Source organism: Hemitrygon akajei, chromosome 11 (assembly GCF_048418815.1).
Source record: "Hemitrygon akajei chromosome 11, sHemAka1.3, whole genome shotgun sequence".
Lineage (NCBI taxonomy): Eukaryota > Metazoa > Chordata > Chondrichthyes > Myliobatiformes > Dasyatidae > Hemitrygon > Hemitrygon akajei.
Window position 1 is genome coordinate 5,857,715 of NC_133134.1, and position 14,821 is coordinate 5,872,535.

Here is a 14,821-nt window from a genome sequence, read left to right on the forward strand (position 1 = left end):
TGCCCTGTCACTTGCCATGAATAATAGACACATAGCCCCGGGTCTCTGTTGTTGCACCTCAGAGTTAGAATTGTGTCTGCTTTTTTTATTTGCCTCATTTCAAAATGTAACATTTCCAATCTCTCAACGTGAATTTTCATCTGCCACCTCCACCTATCTCAAAATGGTGGAGGAACTCAGCAAGTCAGGTAGCATCTATGGAAATGATTTCAGTTCCAAGACCTTCATCAGGGCTGGAAAGGAAAAGGGAAGATGTCAGAGGGAGAAGGTGGGTGGAGGGGAGGAGTACAAGCTAGAAGCTGACAGGTGGGAAAGACGAAGGGCTGCAGAAGGAATCTGATAGGAGAGGAGAGTGGACCGTAGGAGAAAGGGGAGGTGGAGGGGAATGAGAGGGAGGTGATAGGGGAAGAGAAGGGAAAGGGTGAGGGGTAGCCAGAATGGAGAATAGATAAAGAGAGAAGGGGGAGGGGTGAGAGATTTCCAGAAGTTTGAGAGATCGATGTTCACACCCTCGGGCTGGAGGCTACCCAGAACAAATATGAGGTCTTGCTTCTCCAGCCTGAGTGTGGCCTCATCATGGCAGTGATACACCAAAATGCGCAGGCCAAATCGTTACTGTCTGCACCCAGGAGTTCAGGGAAGGCATGTTCCTGAATCCACTCTTGTAACATTAACGGGGTAGTCCGCAGTCTCGGAGTTAATCAGCATCTTCCAGCACTTTCTATTTTTGCTTCAGATTTCCAGCGCAAGCATTATCGGAGTTGATACCCACCACCACCACTTTATCATTTCCTGTCAGAGTCACCTAATGCACAGACACTCCTGTGCCTAGCATCACCTTATAGACATACAATCGATCTGTGAATATAGACCAGTCCTGCCAAAGGGTTTTGACCCGAAACATCAACTGTACTTTCTCCCATAGATGCTGCCTGGCCTGCTGAGTTCCTCCAGCATAAGCTTGTTTATGTGTTTATATTTGCGTTTTTTATTTTGTTCTTTTATCTTATTGTGTTTTTTTTCTGTGCTGCATCAAATCTGTAATAATATTATTTCGTTCTCTACACTTATGCTCTGGAAATGATATTAAACAATTTTGAATACTGTATTGTTCACCAGGAGTTTAGGACGCTGGCTGGCGGTTGGCTGACTCCAGTTTGCCGCAGTTTGCACCCTGGAGTTGCTAGGTTACAATTCGCCACAACTTCAGGCAAAGTTTGGACTATACCACGCAATCTAACTCAAACTATTTAATAAACTGCAGATCTGTATTGCTTGCTTTTTTGTTCGTTTTTTTTGTTTGAAATGATTAGGCTGCAATGCACCCGTCTCCGGTCGTGGTCGCGTTTTCCCCTCACCCTTACGAAAGGGGGGATTAACTAACTCGTTGAGAGTGAACTCTCCCATCTCCAGTGGCAACCGAGAAACAACCCGGAGCCGGTGGGGAAACGGGCCGCCGAGTCTGCTGGCTGGAATCCGGGCCCGGGAGCTGTCAATCATCCGGCCATCTGGGGACCCGGGACCTGTCAATCAACGCGCACCGGCGTCCCGACTGAGGCTACAAGAAGGTCTGTAGTGGAAGTACTGCGGTCATGAGAGCTTCGAAATAGTCTTTACCTTCGCGAAGCAGCAACTTGGTTGCAACTCATTTGTCCTTGTACAGATCCGCAGCGGGTGGGGGTCGTGCCGGAGCTACAGGTGCCGACAGCATGAGCCAACGTACCGGGAGCATGGCCGACATCCTGGCCAATGAGCAGTTCCTTCAGAGCGAATTGTAAGTCCCTTAACAATAATGTCACCGAGCCCAGTAGAGAGGATGAATTCATATTGTCCGCTGTGCCCAGCACGGAGCCGGGGATCTGAGTTGCTGCACCATGATGTGATGTGAGACGGAGTTATTATAAGACCATAGACATTGAGGCATCATTAGGCCATTGAGCCTGCTCGCCATTCCATCATGGCGGATTTACTATTAGAAGAACGTCCATATAGAACAGAGATGAGGAGGAATTTCTTATTCAGAGGGTGGTGAAGCTGTGGGATTCATTGTCACGGACGCTGTGGAGAGGAAGCCATTGAGTATATTTAAAGCATAGGTTGATAGAGTGTAAAAGGTTATGGAAGAAGGCAGATGAATAGAGTGGAGAGGGAGAATAAATCAGCCATGATGGAATAGTGGAACAGACTCAGTGGGCCGAATGGCCCAATTCTGACCCTGTGTTTCATGCAATGAAACATTTACTTGTAGCATCATCACAGGCACAGGCTGGACAGGGTTCTGAAATTAATTTGGGGAATGTTGACAGGGCTGAGGGCTCCTGTGACAAGGAGAGACTGGACAGGCTGGGACTGTTGTTCCAGTGACGGAAAAGGCTGAGAGGTGACCTCGTGGAGGTTTAGAAAACCATCAAGAGCGTAGATAACATGGCTGGGTTCAGTTCGGCCTTTTTTCAGGATCGTGCCTCTAAAACTAGAAGATTTTAAGCTAAAGTCACAAGTGGTAGAGGTAGGTCAAACAACTAACATGTTAAAGAAGACAAACTGCAGAAAAACCCTTGAGAACATAAGTTGTGGAGTCTTTGAAAGTGAATGAATCGGTTCAGTATTGAGGTGAGTGAAGTTATCCATGCTGGTTCAGGAGCTGATATTTAACTGTGTGGTGGGGACCGGGGGCTCCTGATGGTGGTAGCGAAAAGAGAGCATGGCCTGGGTGGTGGGGGGTCCTTCAAAGTTCATAGTTCAAGTTTAATTGTCACTCAACCATACAAAAATACCCATGAATACGGCCAAACAAAACAATGTTACTCTGGGGCCAAGATGCAAACCACAATACCAACAGTCGTACACAGCACAAATCACATATAGCACACATAAGATAACAATAAGATAACTGTAAAATGCAGTCTCACAAAAAATATAGTTCAAGTCCATAAACATTGCTGAAAACCGCAGCGGAACATCACGGCTTGTCTTCTGTTGCACGAACACTAGGGGGCGGCACTGACTCCGACACCTCTGACATCCTTGATGATGAGTGAAAGAGTTTGGGTTAACATAACCAACTCTCTTGTTGCTTTTCAAGGATGAAGAGAAGTCCCCAGCAGCTGAGGAAGGTGTGGCAGGATCTCGAACCAGACGATGCATTACTGGTCACACATGTTAATCAGACCAGCCAGCTGTTGGTACGTTGGCAGATTTAGCAGGCTGAGAGCAAGTGCTTAACTTCGAGGTGAAGTTTCGGAGCCCAGCTCCCAAGGGATAGGATCTGATTTGATTAAAGTGTTTCCTGCCTCCTCAACGTGGTGAGACCCTACTTCATCCCTCCCGAGAGAAAATCGTAAGACATAGGAGCAGAATTAGGCCATTTGGCCCATTGAGTCTGCACCATTCCATGGCTGATTTATTATCCCTCTCAATTACATTCTCCTGCCTTCTCCCTGTAACCTTTGACACCCTGAATAATCTAAACCTCTCAACCTCCGCTTTAAATATATCCAATGACTTGGCCTCCACAGCTGTCTGTGGCATTGAATTCTGCAGATTCATCACCTCTGGCTAAAGAAATTCATCTTCATCTCTGTTCTGAAGGAATGTCCTTCTATTCTGAGGCTGTGCCCTCTGTTCCTAGGCTCTCCCACTATAGAAAATATCCTCTCCATGTTCACTCAATCCAGGCCTTTCAATATTCAGATAGATTCAATGAGATTCCCTCCTCATTCTTCTGAACTCCAACGAGTACTGGCCCAGAGCTATCAAATGCTCCTCATGGGTTAACCCTTTCATTCCAAGGATCACTCATAAACCTCATCTGCATCCTCTCCAATGCTGCCTCATCCTTTCCTAGATATAGGCCCAAAACTGCTCTCAGTACTCCGAATGACCCTCTCCTTCCCCTCCCCTCCTTTCCTGTCACCACCTCTCCAATGGACCTCTCTCTCTCTCTGTCTCTCTCCCCCCACAGAAGGCAGCCAGTGGACCAGCGGTCCCCAGCGACACACAGACCTCTGCTGAGTGGTTGGCCAATCATGGCCTGGAGATCCAGAAGCTAACTGTCCGAGACCTTCTGACGCAGGGCAGCATCGTCACGTGAGTCCGGTGGGGGGGTGGGGGGGAGCATATCTTGAATAGTCATGAATGAGAGTACAGTAAGGATATAGAGAACGTCGTATCGTATTGTCGTGACAACACCCATTCCTCAATGTCATTGAAACAAAAGAGCTGGTCATTGAATTCAGTAAGTGGGCAGTACACAAGCTCCTGTCTACACCAATGCTGTGGAGGCTGAAAGAGTTATTTGGTTATTTAACAATACAGCATGGAGTGGGCCCTACTGGGTCTTTGAGCCACATTGTCCCAGTAACCCAACAACCCTGATTAACCCTAGCCTAATCACAGAGCAATTTACAATGACCAGTTAACCTACCCGATATGTCTGTGAACTGTGGGAGGAAATCAGAACGCCCAGGGGAAACCCACAGGGAGGACGGACAGATGGGCGCCGGAATCAAATTCCAGACTCCAAAACTGTCATAACGTCACGCTGACTGCTACACAACCGTGGGCCCACCGGGGTCGAGAGCTTCACGTTCCTGAACATCTACGTGGTCAGAGTGGTGCAGAGGGACTTGGGGGTCCAGGTCTTAGACACCATGGCCAAGGAAGTTTCCCAATGACTTATCAGGAGGCTGAAGAAGTTCAGCCCTCACCAAACTCCGTCGTTGGGAAGGGTTCTGTCCGGAAGCGTCATGGTTTGGTGCATCCCAACAGCTGCTCTACCCAGCACTGCAGCATTGTGGACAGGCTTAGCACATCAGGGAAACCGGCCCCCCTCCTTCTGTGGACTCTGACTGCACTGTCACTGCCTCGGTAAAGCAGCCAGTGTAATCACAGACCCCCACCCACCCCAGACATTCTCTCTTCTCCCCTCTTATCAGGCAAAACAGCACATCCCACCAGGCTCAAAGACGGCTTCTACCATGCTCTTGTAAAACCATTGAATGGCTCCCTGGTGCAATAAAATGGACATTTGACCTCACAATCTACCTTGTTGTAAGGCCATAAGACGGAGCAGAATTAGTCTAGTCCGCTATTCAATCGTGGCTGATACATTTTCCCTCTCAGCTCCATTCTCCTCCTGCCTCTTTGTAGTCTTTGATGCCCTGACTAATCAAAAACTTATCAACCTCTGCCTTAAGTATACTCAATGATTTGGCCTCCACAGCCACCTGTGGCAATGAATTCCACAGATTCGCCACCCTCTGGTTGAAGAAATTTCTTCTCATCTCTGTTATAAAGTGAGGTTCTCGTTACAACTGTTCACCTTACTATTTCCCTGCACTGCACTTTCTCTGTGGCTGTTACACTTAGTTCTGCATTGTTACTGTTTTACCTTGTTCTGTCTCAATGCTCCGTGTAATGATCTGATCTGCAAAGCAAGCTTTTTGTTGTATCTCAGAAGGCTGTGGAGGCCCAGTCATTGGGTATTTTTAGAGTAGTGATTGATAGTCAGGGTTTCAAAGGTTACGGGGAGAAGGCAGGAGTATGGGGTTTGAGAGGGATAACAACTCAGCCATGATGGGCAGAATGGCCTATTTCTGCTCCTGTGTCTCATGAACAGTCTTACATGTGACAATAATAAACCAGATCCAGTTCCAGTTTCCTGGGAACTGCGATTGCCGTTTCTCCATTCTAACTCCAACCCTTTCCTATTCCCGACAGGAACAAGGATGAGAGCGAGGTGAAACACCTGCAAGTCAGCCTCGACCTGGTGGCCGGATTTGAATCCAGGGTCCGAGAGTAAGTCACTTTCCAGAGGCAGGCCATTGTCCCATCAGCTCTGCGTCTGAACAGCACTATTTTCCTGTGCTCGTTCTCCCCATGTTCCTGTCGACCTGTACAGGAATAATGGGCCCCTTATCTCAGAAAGGATGTCAGGTGGAATACAATGACAGCTGTGGATGGTCATGTACTTTGGTAGAGGAATAAAGGCACAGATTATTTTCGAAACGGAGAAAATTAAAAAATCTGAGGTGCAAAGGGACTTGGGGGTTCTAGTGCAGGAGTTGCAGGTTGAGTTGGTGGCGAGGAAGGCAAATGCAGTGTTTGCATTCGTTTTGAGAGGACTAGAATATAAAAGCAAGGGTGTAATACTGAAGCTTTATAAGGCACTGGTGAGACCGTACTTGGAGTATTGTGAGCAGTTTTGGGCCCCATATCTAAGGATGTAAACAGTCAACATTTCAGGCTGAGACCCTTCATCAATGCAGGGTCTCAGTCCTAAATGTCAACGGTTTACTCTGCTGCCTGGCTTGCTGAGCTCCTCCAGCAGTTTGTGTGTATTACTCGGATTTCAATTTCTACAGATTTTCTCATTTAATAAAGGATGTATTAAACATTGGAGAGGGTCCAGAGGAGGTTCATGAGAATGGTCCCAGGAATGAAAGGGTTAATGTATGAGGAGCATTTGATGGCTCTGGGTCTGCACTTCCTGGAGTTTAGAAGAATGAGGGGGACTTATCATTGAAACTTACCGAATATTGAAAGGCCTAGATAGAGTGGATGTGGAGAGGATGATTCTCTTTGTGGGTGAGTTTATGACCAGAGGCTTCAGAATAGAGGGATGTCCCTTTAGAACAGAGGTGAGGAAGAATTTCTTCAGCCCGAGGGTGGTGAATCTGAAATCCAATTTCATAAACTGCCATGGAGACCGTCATTGGCTATATTTAGACTGAAAATTGATAGGTTCTTGATTAGTCTGGATGTGAAAGGTTAAAGAGAGAAGGCAGGAGAATGGGATTGAAAGGGATAATAAATCAGACCTGATGGAATAGTGGAACAGACTCGATGGGCCAAATGGCCTTCTCCTGTGCCTTAAGGTTCTGAGTTTTATGTCCAGTTCAGGTCTCTGTAATGCAAGAAAGATTGGAGGCTTTAGAGAGGTTGCAGAGGAGATTTAGAATCAAAATCAGGTTTTGTTATCACTGACATGTTGTAAAATCTGTTGTTTTGCAGTAGCAGTACCATGCAAAACATAAAATATACTATAAATTACAACAAGAAGAATAAAAAGTTAAAGAAGTAGTCAAGAACCGTTGCCAGTGAATGTAACTTTGGCTATATATTTCAGAATGGTTGACGCCTATCAGAAACGGATCCAGTGGCTCAAGGAAGGGAGCAGAAAGGTTGGTGCTCTGAGGTTGTGCATTGGGGTGACTGAAGTCAGAAGAGGCCATTCGGCCCTTTGTGCTTGTCCTAGCTCGGTGAACCAGCTGGGCAGTCCTGTTCCCAGGGTCGTACACATCTGGTGTTTTACCTGCTGCGAAAGTCTCTTCTGTGGGGTGAGGTATCTGGCCGAGTCTGGTGGAATTTGAATCACAGCATTCCTGTGTGTTGTTTCAGTTTAGAGCTCTCTCTCCCCACCGCCCCAGTGTACACTCACAGTTACTGTTTCACTTCATTAAATAAAACATTCTAACACTCCATTTGTACTATATTCCACCTCTCCCCAAACCCTGTTCAAAATAAGATTAAAGATTAGCTTTATTGGTACATTGAAATATACAGTGAAGAGTATCATTTGCAATAACAGTCTCAAAGTGTGCTGGGAGCATCCCTCGGGTCACATGCTTCCAGTATCAACATAGTTTGCACAGAACTTACTAACCCTAACCCATACCGTTTTGTACTGTAGGAGGAAACCCACAGGGTTGTGATGAGAGCATATAGAGACTCCGTATGGACAGTGGCAGGAATTGAACCTGGGTGGCTGGTGCTGTGATGTGATGTGCTAACCGCCGCACTGCCATGTCTCCCCCATTTGGAGCGAATATTCCCAAAAGAAAGCCTCACTGTTCATCACGGAGCTGAAGGAATCAGAGTTCTTGTTCAGGAAATACTGGAACGTTTTGTCAGGGTTGTGGTGATTGGGAAGTTGTAGCAGGCTTGTATGCAATGAACTTTACTGTTTTGTGGTAATAATACAGAGGTAAACATTATTCCAACTTACAGGAGTAAGTAAGTATTACAAAATAGGAGGAATAATGACATTGTGTTCATTGTCCATTCAGAGATCCTACAGTGAAGGTGAAGAAGCTGTTCCTAAAATAGTGTGTGTGAGTGTCTTCAGACTCCTGCACCTCCTCCCCAAAGGTAGTAATGAGGAATGGCATAAAAGACAAAGATTAGCTTTAGTTGCAACATGTACAGTGCATTGAAATATTGAAAATTCTAGTGAAATGCGCCATTTGTGACAACGGCCAACACAGACCAAATGGGGCAGCCCGCAAGATGCTTCTGGCACCATGTCAAACCTTACTAACCCGAACCCGTATGTCTTTGGAATGTGGGAGGTAACCGGAGCGCCTGGAGGAATCCCAAGTATTCATGGGGAGAACGTACAAACTCCTTTAGGGAATTCAACGCAGATTGTGATTTCTGGTGCTGTAAGGTCCTTACGCTAAATGCTACAGTACCGTGCATCCATACCACAGATGGTGAGGTTATCGATAGATGCCCCTCTTGAGGCGTCACCCCTCGATGGTGGAGGCTAGTGCCCGAGGTGGACCTGGCTGAATTTACAACCCTCTGCAGCCTCTGGTGATCCTGTGTATTGATGCCTCCAGACCAGATGGTGATACAACTGGTCAGATAGCTCTCGATGGTACATCTGTAGAAATTTGGTGACGTAGAAAATCTCCTGGAACTCCTTTCTTTTTCCATCTTTTTATTATCATTATTAATAACAAAATAAAATTGGTACATAGATAATGGGATCACAAACGTACATATTTCAACTAACTATAAAAGATTACAAGAACAATGATTACAGTATAAATAAGTATTCCCACATCGTAAATGATATAATATACAAACAGACAAGGCAAACCTAGGTGTATCATAATATAAAATAAAAAGAAATAAGAAAAAGGAAAAAAGAAAAAAAATCATTATGCAAAAAAAACTAATCTAAAAAAATCAAATAACTAATAGAAGAAAAAAACAAAAAAGAGAAAAACAGAAAAAATAAAAAAGAGGAAAAAAAGGGCTGTTTATAATATCTCACAAAAATACAAAATCATCAGTGTCGTCAACTCCGATCCTCTTGACATATATGAAATCAAAACTGAAAAATCAAATAGGCCTGGAACAGGGTCCTATTACATCATATGAAAATATTGAATAAATGGTCTCCATATCTTTTCAAATTTAGTAGAAGTGTCAAATACACCACTTCTAATTTTTTCTAAATTTAAACATAACATAGTTTGAGAAAACCAATGAAATACAGTAGGAGGATTAATTTCCTTCCAATTCAACAAAATAGATCTTCTAGCCATTAGTGTAAGAAATGCAATCATTCGACAAGCGGAAGAAGATAAATGAATTGAGTCCATCATTGGTAAACCAAAAATTGCGGTAATAGGATGGGGTTGTAAATCAATGTTCAATACCGCAGAGATAATATCAAAACTATCTTTCCAATATTTTTTCAAAAGCGGACACGACCAGAACATATGAGTTAAAGGAACTCCTAATGAAGTACGGACACTGGTGGCTTTCTTCCTGATTGGAATTGGAATTGGTTCCGATTTGATGTGCAGGGCAGTATAGATCCCACCCAGGGTATTCCCATGGGTTCCTCACAGTTTGGAAGATGCAGTGGTGGTGTGGTGAGTCATTGTTGTTCCCTGCTCTAAGCTGCTGTCTCTTCCTCCCCAGGTGTTCGGCCTGGTGAGAGGCAAGCGCCTGGGCGTGCTGGTGGACTGCTCTGATGCCAACTGCGGCCTTGGCCGACAGGGACAGCTGCAGGAAGCTCTGCTGGTTAGTGTCCTGGCTCGAAGGGGTGAGGCATCTGCATGCGGGATGGGCACAGTTTTCTGCGTTGGCCTCTCTGTAGTCACGATAAGCTGAACCTTCCTACCCCTCTGTCTTGTGTGACAGACTCTGCTGGACGAGCAGATGAGGGACACCAAACAGATCTATCTCCTGGCCTTCGGCAGTGACCTCTACCCCCTGTGGGAGAATGCTCGTGACCTCAACATCCGCACGTAAGTCCCTCCGCGACCACCAGCCACCCAGTGCTTGTGTCTGGTGTCTCAGACCTTCCACCTCTGGGTTACAGAATCAGAATCGGGTTAATTATCAAAGATTTATTTAATTATCACACGTACATCAAAACTACACTCAGTGGCCATTTTATTAGGTACACCTGTACACCTGCTCGTCAATGTAAATATCTGATCAGCCAATCATCTGGCAGCAGCTCAATGCATAAAAGCATGCAGACATGGTCATTGGATTCAGTTGTTATTCAGACCAAACATCAGAATGGGGAAGAAATGTGATCTAAGTGACTTTGACTGTGGAATGATTGTTGGTGCCAGACAAGGTATCTCAGAAACGGCTGATCTGCTGGGATTTTCCCACACAACACTCTGGAGTTCACAGAGGATGGTGCAAGAAACAGAAAGCATCCAGTGAGCGGCAGTTCTGTGGGGAAAACGCCTTGTTAATTAGAAAGTTTAGGGGAGAATGGCCAAGGGATGCTGGTGTGCTGCACAATTGGAGTGTAACCTGTTTGAGATGGAGATGGAGTGAGTAATTCAGTAAGGAGTCGAGGCCGAGGGGTTTCGATGCCCGTCTATCTAACCCGGGTACGAGGTGGATCGTTCTAAGCCAACTTGGAGGGGTCGGGAACGTCTTCAGGCTGGATGGCAAGGTCCAGGTCAAGGGCGTGTTGCTGTGGCAGGGCCCAGGTCCTAGTGTGGGGCCTGACCTGGCGTTCAGACAATTTAATCACTGGCCTGGGAAGGAAGGACTGGAGGCGAGGGTCAGGTTGATTTCACTCGCTGTCCTGTGATGATCACTCCTCTCTCCGTGATGCTGAAGCTGTGAGACTGATCTGACTGCTACACGCTTTGTGGCGACTTGCCCCACAGTGTGATGAGCTGAGACCGAGGCTGCGGGCCTACTCCGAGCTCCAGGCTCAGGGCCCGTGGACTCAATCTGGCTCGGAATGCTGTTGCTTGCTTTTATTATTTGAACGATTTATGTTTTTTTCTCCCTATCCGCATTGAGTGTTGGTCTTGCTTTTTTAAAAGGGGTTCTTTCAGATTTCTTGTTTTGTGACTGCCTGTAAGCAGGCAAATCTCAAGGTTGTGTAATTTATACATTCTTTGATAATAAATGTACTTTGAGGCTGGTTCAAGCTGACAGGAAGTCGAATAACCACACATTACAGCAGTGGTTTACAGAAGAGGACCTCCAAACACAAACACGTTGAACTTTATAGGTGTACAGGTGTGTCTAGTGATGTGGCCATTGAGCATATTAGAGCTAATTCACTGCTGGTCAGCGCATTACAGCTGGTTAGTTGATACGCTACAGCCTCACCGCTACCTTTCACTTTACAGGATGGACGAAGCCTGCCAGTGGGTTCAAGGTCTCCAACCCTGTGGAAGTTGCAATCTGCTGAAGGCTCTGAACGTGGTGCTGAAAGTGAGGCAGCTGGATGCTCTACTGATTGTCCTGGGGACCTGGTAAGAGTTGAGCTGGACCCTGGAGCTCTGCCCAGAACCTCAGATCCCCTTTCAACCCCATTCTCCTGCCTTCTCTCTGTAACACTTGATGCCCTGACTAAACAAGAACCTGTCAACATCCACTTTAAATACAGGCAGTCCCCGGGTTACGTATGAGTTCCATTCCTGAGTCTGTCTTTAAGTCGGAACAAGTACATCCGATGTTATTTAGCGTCAGTTAGCCAAACGTTTGTCTTAGTATATACTATATTTTTTACCTTTCTATGCATATAAAACACTTAAGAAACGTATGTATTCCAATAATTAAACCACTGCGTTGCTTAGTAATAATTGTAGCTTTCATCGGTGCAGGGCCTTTCACATGCTCCATTATTCTCACTTTATCCTTTAAAATTGTTCCGATCATTGACCAACTGTAGCCTAACGCTTTTCCAATGACCAATGGTGTTTCAACTCTTTCCAAACGCTTTATTTCCACTTTATTTTCAATTGCGATTGCTTCTCATCAACAGAACAGAAACACTGTGGGCGGCGGGTCCTGAGCTGCACCGGCTCTCGAGGTCCATTGGGTCCTAAGGACCACCACACTGAATTCCCTGGGTCCAAAAGTCCACCACACTGAGACAGGTTAAATGGGACAAGTGGGGGCTGTGCTGGGTTTGGGTACTGTTGATCCTCAACAATATTCCGCATGGGAACTTAAACTGGAGGTGGCAGTGTTTTTTTTTATGAGGTCGAGTTGCGCGCTCGATATTAACCAGGCACGGATGGTACGGGGGTCACTGGATCAAACTCGGGGAAACTCCATTCTCCAGCCCGGCGCTGATCTCACTGTGCCACCAGCTGACTGGAACGGGGGGGCCGGGGTCAGGGTGAATCTTGCTAAGAAAAATTTAAGCCAAATACAAAATTACACACTCAACACAGTGTCAACGGCAACAACTTAAAATGGCGGACGGCATCGCGATCCAACTTAAAATGGCGGATGGCGTTCTCCTTCCTCGGTTCATAAGTATGAGCTGTCTGTAAATCGGATGTTCGTAACTCGGGGACTGCCTGTACACCCACTTGCTTGGCTCCACAGCTGTCTGGCAAAGAATTCCACAGATTCACCATCCTCTGGCTAAAGAAATTCCTCCCCATCGCTGTTCTAAATGGATATCCCTCTGTGTGGATGTGTCCTCTGGTCCTAGACTCCCCACTATAGGAAACATCCTCTTCACATCCACTCTACCTAGGGCTTTCAATATTTGATAGGTTTCAGTGGATCCCCCTAATTCTTCAAAACTCCAGCGAGTTCAGGCCTAGAGCCATCAAATGCTCCTCATACATTAACCTTTTCATTCCCCAAATAATTTTCGTGAATTCTTCTGGACTCTCTGCAATGCAAGCACATCCTTCCTTAGATAACGGGCCCAAGACTGCCCACGATGCTCTGTGTGGTCTGACAAATGCCTTATAAACAATTGATGCTTTAGACATCTGAAGCGGCACTGACCCCTCAATGAGGACTGGCATGTGGACTTGAGGCAGACGGGCAGTGTTGGTGGTCAGGGTTGAACCTGGGTCTTCACGGGCAGCTGCACTAACAGCTGTGGTCTGTCATTGGCTGTAGGCAGTGCTGGGGAGGGGCAGGGAGTTGTGGGGGGGGTTAGAATGAGCACATGACAGACGCACTATAAACACAGGTCTCCATCCCCTTGCAGCCCTGACCAGCCAGCAGAGATTTTGTGGGATCACCTGCAGCAGTGTCTGCTCGGGAGGAGTCTTCCCATCCAGACAGTGGCGTTTGACTGCAGCCATCACATGACCCAGGTAAGGCGGCAGACGGAAGCTTCCGGAACTGGGGAGAGGATAGGGTGGGGTGTGTGCACGCCCAGTGGCGGATGGCCAGCGGGCGGTTGGGTCCTCCCCCACCTCGTCAGCTCGCTCCCTGACAGCTCAGTGATCCCGAAACAGTGGGATCACCTTCCTTCCCAAATTTCTCCAGGGGAAATTCCTTCCCCCAGCTGTGGTTCGCTGGTTTCCAACCAAGGTCAGTACTCGTCTTAGCACCGAGGTTATTATATTTATTTAGAAATACAACGTGGAGCACGTCATTCTGTCTCAACAAGCCGCATCGCTCAGTAACCCCCAATTTAACCCTAACCTAATCACTGGACAGTGTACAATGACCAATTAACCTACTAACCGGTACATCTTTGGACTGTGGGAGGAATCCCATGCAGCTCACCCACACAAAATTAGTCTGATTTGTCCACTGACTGGTGTAGGATGCTCGATGGGTCAGCAAGGAGCTGATGGGCCGAATGTCCTCTTTCTCTGCAGTGATTTGAATGTGCTGAGGACTGATTCTCCCTCCTTGTCTCCAGGCGTTGCTGAGATCACTGGCGGAGACGTCGGGAGGGCGTTTCCACTCCTACACCCTGGCAAGTCAGGTAATCCGATACTGCCACCCCCACCCCACGATATGTGCCCACCCCCCTTTGCTCCCATCTCCTTCACACCCTTTTCTGGAAGTTGGCTACTGTTGCCGGGAGGGGGTGGGGTGTCCGGGGGCCTCTGGTACCTTGGCAACTTGATTCCTTTCACCTGGGATAGAAACCAAACCCAGGGACCAGGACCGGACATTGGGGAAGATGGTTGGGAGGTCAAGCAGCGTTCACAGGGAGAGGAACGCCAGCCAGCCCACTGGCCTGGCATCAGAGATTGTTGGAGAAGCTGGGGTTGCAGTTGGGATGGGGAGAGTTCGGGGGAGGGAGGAGTTAACAGAGATATTCAAATTCTTGCTAAAGATGGGAATAAACATAGAAACAGGAGCATTAAGGGTGAAAGGTGAACACAAAGTACACTGCAGATGCTGTGGTCAAATCAACAAGCTGGATGAACTCAGCAGGTCGGGCAGCATCTGTGGAAAGGAGCAGTCAACGTTGAACATCGAATTCTCCAACTTCCGGTAATTCCCTCCCTCTCCCTTCCCCCATCCCACTTTCACTCTGCCTCCTCTTCTAGCTGCCTATCACCTCTCTCATGATTCTGCCTCCTTCTTCTACCCATAGTGCTTTCCCCTTACATTCCTTCTTCACCTCTCCAGCCTATCCCCTCCCTGCTTCCCCTCTGATTGGTTTTCCACCTGGCACATTCCACCCCCCCCCCCCCACCTTCTTTATAGGGCCCCTGCCCCCTCCCTCTTCAGTCCTGACGAAGGGTCTCGGCCCGAAACGTTGACTGCTCATTTCCACGGATGCTGCCCGACCTGCTGAGTTCATCCAGCGTGTTTGTAC

The 14,821-nt window shown here is 47.0% G+C and overlaps 1 protein-coding gene across 2 annotated transcripts in view; it reads left to right on the forward strand.

Moving 5' to 3' along the window:
• The first annotated feature begins 1,447 nt into the window (after positions 1–1,447).
• vwa3a (von Willebrand factor A domain containing 3A) overlaps positions 1,448–14,821 on the forward strand; it is a 64,135-nt gene continuing 50,761 nt past the window's right edge. Inside the window, exons 1-11 of one of the 2 annotated variants that reach the window (XM_073060126.1) lie at positions 1,448–1,568; positions 1,664–1,774; positions 3,083–3,182; positions 3,962–4,086; positions 5,719–5,796; positions 7,127–7,181; positions 9,718–9,819; positions 9,940–10,046; positions 11,412–11,537; positions 13,244–13,352; positions 13,910–13,975. In XM_073060126.1, coding sequence (XP_072916227.1) covers positions 1,710–1,774; positions 3,083–3,182; positions 3,962–4,086; positions 5,719–5,796; positions 7,127–7,181; positions 9,718–9,819; positions 9,940–10,046; positions 11,412–11,537; positions 13,244–13,352; positions 13,910–13,975 — 933 coding nt within the window. In that variant the 5' untranslated portion in view covers positions 1,448–1,568; positions 1,664–1,709. Of the gene's footprint in view, positions 1,569–1,663; positions 1,775–3,082; positions 3,183–3,961; positions 4,087–5,718; positions 5,797–7,126; positions 7,182–9,717; positions 9,820–9,939; positions 10,047–11,411; positions 11,538–13,243; positions 13,353–13,909; positions 13,976–14,821 lie in introns of those variants that run through there. The other variant, XM_073060127.1, reaches the window with a different exon arrangement.